Source organism: Hippocampus zosterae, chromosome 12, assembly GCF_025434085.1.
Source record: "Hippocampus zosterae strain Florida chromosome 12, ASM2543408v3, whole genome shotgun sequence".
NCBI classification, from domain to species: Eukaryota; Metazoa; Chordata; class Actinopteri; order Syngnathiformes; family Syngnathidae; genus Hippocampus; species Hippocampus zosterae.
Window position 1 is genome coordinate 4,590,268 of NC_067462.1, and position 7,251 is coordinate 4,597,518.

At 42.2% G+C, this 7,251-nt stretch overlaps 1 protein-coding gene across 2 annotated transcripts; it reads right to left on the reverse strand.

Moving 5' to 3' along the window:
- Positions 1-18: 18 nt before the first annotated feature.
- Positions 19-7,248, reverse strand: slc38a11 (solute carrier family 38 member 11). 2 transcript variants are annotated; one of them, XM_052082790.1, is made up of 12 exons: positions 6,118-7,248; positions 5,922-6,042; positions 5,258-5,332; positions 5,029-5,163; positions 4,398-4,463; positions 4,211-4,317; positions 4,059-4,138; positions 3,891-3,961; positions 1,838-1,999; positions 1,648-1,760; positions 1,433-1,564; positions 19-1,328 (listed from the first exon to the last, which is right to left on the reverse strand). In XM_052082790.1, the coding sequence occupies exons 1-12, from the start codon at positions 6,127-6,129 to the stop codon at positions 1,089-1,091; spliced, it is 1,314 nt and encodes a 437-aa protein (XP_051938750.1). In that variant the 5' UTR covers positions 6,130-7,248; the 3' UTR covers positions 19-1,088. The 2 variants fall into 2 exon arrangements, with proteins under 2 accessions (XP_051938750.1, XP_051938751.1); XM_052082791.1 differs by having other exon boundaries at positions 5,926-7,248.
- Positions 7,249-7,251: the final 3 nt, after the last annotated feature.

The following is a 7,251-nucleotide window of genomic DNA, read 5'->3' on the forward strand; positions in this document are numbered from 1 at the left end:
GGTAAAAAAAAAAAAAATGCTGCGGCTTACATGATCCAAAAGACGCTGCCTGGCTGCCTTCGACACGTAACTTTAGTCTGTAAAACAAGGACTGAGGAGTCCCTCCGTGCGGTTTGTGTCCATCCTGACGGGGCGTTTCAATCACATCGTTTCAATCACATCGTTAGTGTCGCGAGTAACACGCACACACACCAAAAAAATGGAAGCACCGCGCAATCTTGGAAACGTTCACCCCAAAGTCAAGCCAATCAGCCAAACAAACTCACGAGCAACAATTCTTCCTTGCTGGTTTCCTTTTTATGAGTGCGTTTGTGTGTCAACAGTGTCTCCTTGTGGCGAGTAGTAGAAATGACACCTCCGTTTTCCTGAATGAATGTTTCTCACCGTTGATTGTGAATGTAGGGCACGTTTCTCGATGAACATATAGCTCACGACCTTTACTGGTGATTTTTTTTCCTCAACTTTTTTTAATGGAATGGTTTTCAAAGTATGAAAACTAAAGTTGTTAAATATGTTCAACATTGTTCAACATTGTTTAGATGAGTGAGGTCGCATAGAACATATTTTTGTGAAGACAAAACGGACATGCCGTGTAACACTGCACTAAAAAAAATGTACTTGAAGATTAAGATTTAAATGTATACAAATTGGATCCAAATAAATGTTTTAATACAACATTCTAAAAGATTCAATACAAATGTATTGTACTTAAAAGTTAAATACAAGTGATTGACAACAAAACCAAGCAACAAAAGCACTGAAACAATGTTGAACCCAAAATCCTAAATCTCAAACTATTTGTGAGTATGGCATATGTTGCAGTCGAAAAATGACACACTTATCACCAAACAAAAGAAATACAGAAATGAGTATCTCATTTCAGTTTTCTGACAAATTTACTTGTGTGAAATCCAGATGTGTTCACTCTAACAAACAAACAAAAAAATTGCTGTATTCTGCTGTGTGAATGGCGAAAGATGCTTACACAGGTTAGTCATACCTTCCCCCATCGAGTGGAAGAGCATTTACTCGATACTTACTCCAAAAATACATTTTAGTGTGATAAGGGTCCTTGCAAGTCAAAGTCATCATACAGGCGGTAGAGTGGCGGAAATGTTGGCATTGTTGCAGTAGAACATCTCCGCACCGTGTGAACAGTCTTGAGGGTTGAGGCCCATCATCGTCAGTCCAGTTATCATGACGAACACCCCGAGAACAATCAAAAAGGCGGGCATCAGGTTTTCACTGTGATACCAGCGTCCGGGGGAGAGTTTGAGGAAGCAAGCGGAGGGGATGATGAAGATCAGTGGTGTGGCACTCAGAGCACCCTGGTGGGTACAGAAGAAAACCAATGAGAATAGAAAAAAAAATCAAATCTAACAGAAAAATAAATAAATAAAGCTTCATTGAACAATTAGGAGTTATGACTTACATTCAACTCCAAAACAATTCCCAGACAGTCGTACGGCAAAGACAACGCTGTACAAGCCGCAACTATGATCACCGTGATAGAAATGTGCTCCACTTTTGAAAGCTCCCGACCACAAATTGAATTTGAAATCACCTGCGAAGACGAGTATGGATGCGCATGAAAACTTTGACTCTTCCTATGGAATACATACTAAAAAATATCTATATATAGCTTACCTCTCGAGTAACAAAACACTCCAGCGGAAATGTTGTGATAATGCTGAGGGCAAAACAGAAGCGACCAAATGTTGCTAAATTATCATTTCTGCAGTAGTTCTCAAATATGTCTCCTGGCCACACAAAGACAAAAAGGCACTCAATTTATGACAATGAAATCAATCCGCGGGCGGCTGATGTTCATGCATACCTTGCGTGTAGCCCGTAAAAGTGACGTAGCTAGCCAACGCAAACGCGGCGCTGATGATTAGCGCTGAGCCAACGGAAATGTGCGTGACCCGAATCCAGTTGGTTAGCGTGGGCTGCTCCAGAGAGCCGTAGATCAGAAAGCTGTTGTGGTGACATATGAAGGCTGAGGAGAAACACAGAAGCAGAAAATCGCAACTCCAATGACTTTTTTCAACTTGTACAGATGACAACAACACAAAAACAAACTCGAGAATGGGAAAGTCAAACATCTGAGATCTCGGGGACTTCTTAGAGCAGAAAAACGACGAAAAATGAATCGATTTGGAGAAGCAAGTCGGCTTCATATCCGAGAAATGTTTGATGTTGTAAGCCACAAGACCGATTCCTGAGAAATGTGTTGTGTCTTGTGCCAGCCTCAGCATCACCAGCCTCTGGCGTTAAAAAAAATCTAATCTGAAAAAAAAATGAAAAGGTCATACAAGTTAGATGTTTTTTTAAAGTGTTTCTAAGTGGTTCATTTCGCTTTTTTCTCTCTTTTTGGGGTACTCATTTGACGAGGTCAGCCAAGTATGGGAATGTGTTGTTTTTATAACGTAAGAGTTGAGCTGACGCAAGCTAGCTCTTGATTTAAAAAAACAAAACAAAACTATCCCAACATCCATCCGCTTTTCCTCACCAGGGTCGCAAGCGTGCTAGAGCCTATCCCAAATGTCTTCTGGCAGCAGGCGGGGGGGGGGGGGGGGGGGGGACACCTTGAACTGACTGTCAGTCAATCAGAGGGCACGTATAGACGAACAACCGGTTTCACTCACAATCACCATTTAGAGTGTCCAATCATCCTACCGTGCAAGTTTTTGGAATGTGGGAGGGGAAAACAAATCCGCCACCTCTGCAACTTGAGGTGAGCATGCTAACCTGAATTTTCATGGTGTTAGCATTTGCGCAGAACCACCACCGATGCAAACAACGGGACTCAAGTTCTTACCCAGTGGGTACGGGTGACTCCCGAGTGACTCAATGGGCCCCGCTTTAGCCCCCAAATCAGGAAAACGGAACCGGTTAAAACAATTCACAATTCTTTGTTTTTATGTGTCTTCAATTATACTTTCAGGCGGCCCGGTAGTCCAGTCGTTAGCACATCGGCTTCACAGTGCAGAGGTACCGGGTTCGATTCCAGCTCTGGCCTCCCTGTGTGGAGTTTGCATGTTCTCTGCGTGGGTTTTCTCCGGGTGCTCCGGTTTCCTCCCACATTCGAAAACATGCGTGGCAGGCTGATTGAACACTTTAAAAATTGTCCCTAGGTGTGAGTGTGAGCGTGGATGGTTGTTCGTCTCTGTGTGCCCTGTGATTGGCTGGCAAACGATTCAGGGTGTCCCCCGCCTACTGCCCGAAGACAGCTGGGATAGGCTCCAGCACCCCCCGCGACCCTAGTGAGGATCAAGCGGCTCGGAAGATGGATGAATGAATGAATTATGCTTTCATATCCACAATAACAATAAGGTTGAGGCCTCAAGTGATTTGCACGTGGTTTTTTTGTTGTTGATATCCTGTCTCTTCGAAAAATCTTCGAAAACATCCTTCCTGAGGGAAGCCATTGTCAAGAGTACAATTCTCGCCTCTGTTCTCTTTGCAGGGATTTGTTTTTTGTTGTCTACTTGCTGCAAGCCAATCCCATACTTTAATGTTCCACCATCAATACATTTGTTTCATGGCTATTACTATCCTTGAGGCTCATTTTCCGAAAACACAGTTTGCAATGGAAAAAAAAAACAATAGTGAATGCAATTCTTTGTCAGGGAATAAACTGCTATTTGTTTTAATGATTGGAATTACCATCGGCCAACAATATATTCAAGGTATTTGAAGAGTTGGACTTGTTTTATAACATTTAATGTAGCCCGAGCAGTTATATACAGTATGGGCAAGGTGCGCACTATATACAGTCAACCATCGCAATTTGAGGAGAATAGGGACAGTCCCCCCCCCCCCCCACACACACACACACACACACACTCCCAAAAAAAATGTTCAACACATTTTGCGGGGCTACTCACCAAACGACATGACGCCGACTGCCTGAATAGCGTTCCACTTGGCAAAAAGCCACGCCTCCGCCGTCGTGGGACTAGACAGGAAGCAACATTTGCGTTGAGTTGTCATCCATCCTATTCCCGCGTTGCACTATCCGCGCTTCATCAACGGAAATATTTGTGTAAGTGTACATTTGAGGTCCCAAGGTGGCTGCTCGGATGATTACAATGATGAGGATGATTACTGTCAGTATCATTGACAGGAAGGATACCTAGTGACACACATGGATGTTTTACTGGCAACTAAAGCACAACACGTGCAAGTCTGTTAGCGAGGCACTCACCTTGCCCAGTCTCTCGATATTTCGATAAAGCGAAAGAGGCAGTGTGCATAAGACGGTGGACATTATGATGACAAAATGGCGGTCGGCCATGATGTGATCTGGTCCGACTGCAAACAAAAGTCATTTGAAGCACTTTTTGCATTGGGCGCATTGCTGAAATGGAGACACGGGAATATTGGTGGTGTACCTCCGGAGATTCTTTGAAATATTTTGGTCAGTGTGTCCCCTGTTGTTATGTTGTAGCTGATCATGGCTTGGGAAAGAAAGCAGCAAGTTAGCAGGAGCCTTAACTGGCATAGATCATTTGGAGAGATGCAGCTATTTTTTTTTTGTAGTTATCATAAACGACTTGGAATTTATTTACTTTTATTTTTAAATTCTTAAGTATTCGTTTTTTTTTTAATTCCACGAAATTTGATTTTTAACAGTGTAAAGCACATTGAGCTATCTCTATTTTTCCAATGCATTTCTTTGGCATCACTTAAAAATGAGTCTCTGACTGACATTGAAACACAATAACACTCGTGTTAATCAAAAATTTATATTTAATGTTATTAAAAATACAGTAATAACATGCAGATTGAACATTAACACAGACGATGAATTATTCATGTATTTATTTTAAATTTAAAGCGGTACAGCCACACATAAACACATATTGGTCAGTCCCCTCTAGTGGCTTTGAGGTCACGTGGCATCACCATGGAGGTGTAATGATATATTAAAAAAAAAATAATAATAAAATCTGTAATAATAATGAAAAATCCAAAACTAGGGTTAGCAATTGTCTGTCTCTACTGTATCTTTGCAGGACTTACCGATAAACGGATACAGGAACTGCAGCGCTGATAAAATGAGGAGTCCTGGAAAACCAAATGTGCTTTGGACCAATGACTGGTAACTGTTTGTCCCTGACAGGTTCCCTCCTTTAATGAGTAGGATGATTGTGTAGTCTGCCATGATAACGCACAAACGCACACTGTCACTGGTCCGATGAATCCGAATGAAGATTTGAAGGGTGAAAGTGGGGGCATTTACCGTACTTACCCGTGATGAACGCGACGATAATCAGAAGCAAAACGCCAAAGGGGAGTCCTGCTTGGTTCAATGCGTACGGTAAACCTGGTTTGAATTCAAATAGATCAGAATTAAAATGAAATTAAAATGAGTCTCTTGTCGTGAGCTGATCAACTCATTTTAGAGCAACTGGAAATAACACTGTGACTAAATATGTATAAACAAACCGCGTGGTGTCTTAATAGTTCAGGTGTTAATACATATCCCGTTCAACTTGGTTTACTTTTTTTTTTTTTTTTTTTTTAGGATGAATCAGAGCGGGACAAAATAATTTAACTAAGTCTAAAAGGTTGTTGTTTGAAACACAGGCATATTACAATATTGCATGCATACATTAAATCCCAGGGGTGCTGATTTTAGCCTTAAACTGGGGTTGCAGAGATTGCGTGACACAGCAGAAATTTGGGGGGGGGGGGGGGGTGAGAGTTTTAAAAAGGATCCAAACAGGCGCTGGTCATATGATCAGGAGCTTTGAGTGCTCCACAGCCTCAAGGTTATGCAAGCATGTGTTTACACTCCAAGTTAGTATCCTGACTATTTAAAAAAAAAGCATCACAAAATAACAATTAAAGGCCACTTAAATCAAGCAGGAATGCATTTCGATTTAACAAATTAAGAAATATTTTAAGCTTACCTACCACCCCAGAACCGATGATGGAATTGACAAAATTAAAGCATGCAGATATCATGGAATATCTTGTTTCCTTTGTGGTTTTTGGTGAGGAAATTAAAGCGAGTCCGGGTTCATCGCTAACCTGGAAAGTGAGAAAATGAAGCAGTGATTAATAAGGCAGAAAACGATCATGTGTTGTGTGCTGCATTTAGGCTACCTGCTGAGCCATTTGGGAGCACCTGCTGGTCCGTGATGCTGTTTATGTTGCTTTCCCGAGTCACTCCAATGAGAAAATGTCACACTCATGCTGGGAAAACGGCCCTTTTAAGGGCAGTCAAGATTTTCAAAACGTTTTCAACACCGCCCCCAGCAGGTCGTTCGTGGAGTCAAACTGTCAACTGAGTCCAAGAGCATCAGCACGTCACCTCACAGCCGCCGCATTCGTACTTTTACTTGCACGCAAGGAAATCTGGCATTAAGTGATTAATAATGAAAGTGCATTACATTTTTTTTTGACAACCGCTTGTTTCAGCTCAGAAAAGTGAACTAAGTGGATCAATGTGAGGACTCGAGGGACAAAGGGCAAGTGTTTCCCCGCTGAGAAATATTATGAGAAATGCTGAGCGGTTTCAAGCACGCGCGCGCACTCATTCTGCCGTAACTCGACATCTCCAGTGATGGCATTATGGCTACAAGAAGTACTGTTATTGAAATGACGTCACGAGATTACCGATGATTCGCTCGAAGGCAGGGATCAACCAAATGACCCCCCCAAACCCTCCTTCATATAATAAATAATAAATGTACTTCGGAGTTATCACACCTTCTACAGTACTCTGCCGCATTTTGTGTTTGCATTCATTCTTTAAGAGCTTTTGTTTGGATTGGCAATCAAGGTTTGCATATGTGGCGTTCAAGATGTATTATTAAGTTATCACCACGAGGTGGCGACAAAACCCCTGATTACGTCCTGAAACGATACTCCTCCAAATTACAAAAGCGCCGCAAAAGCGCCCGTTGTGCAACAAATGTCCAACTTTATTGAGAGACTTTTTAGCCTCCCGCTCCTTCATTTGCTCACCTTTCGGGAAAAAAAACGATCAAAACTTCTATCGATACAGGACATTTTTTATCTTTTCAAATAATTTGGCTCGTAAAAATAAAATCAGAAATGTTGTCTTGCTCATGTCGATATTTTCTATTCCGTTCTCCATGGGTGAATATGACTGGGACATTCACGCAGTAGTCTAGTGGAAGAGAACGCGAGGAGTGGCGCTGGTGTCTCTGCCCTCTTTTGGTACCCAGGAAGCTGAGAGGTCCACCACCACTCAGACAGGCGCACGCAGGGCGG

Bases quoted from the DNA above. Each gene is read 5' to 3' on its own strand.
- slc38a11 (XM_052082790.1), bottom strand. The intron at 4,464-5,028 runs GTAAGTCCTGCA...TTCTTTCCCAAG, and splicing joins GTTCCTGTATCCGTTTATCG to CCATGATCAGCTACAACATA. The intron at 2,000-3,890 runs GTGAGTAGCCCC...GTTTCTCCTCAG, and splicing joins AGTCGGCGTCATGTCGTTTG to CCTTCATATGTCACCACAAC.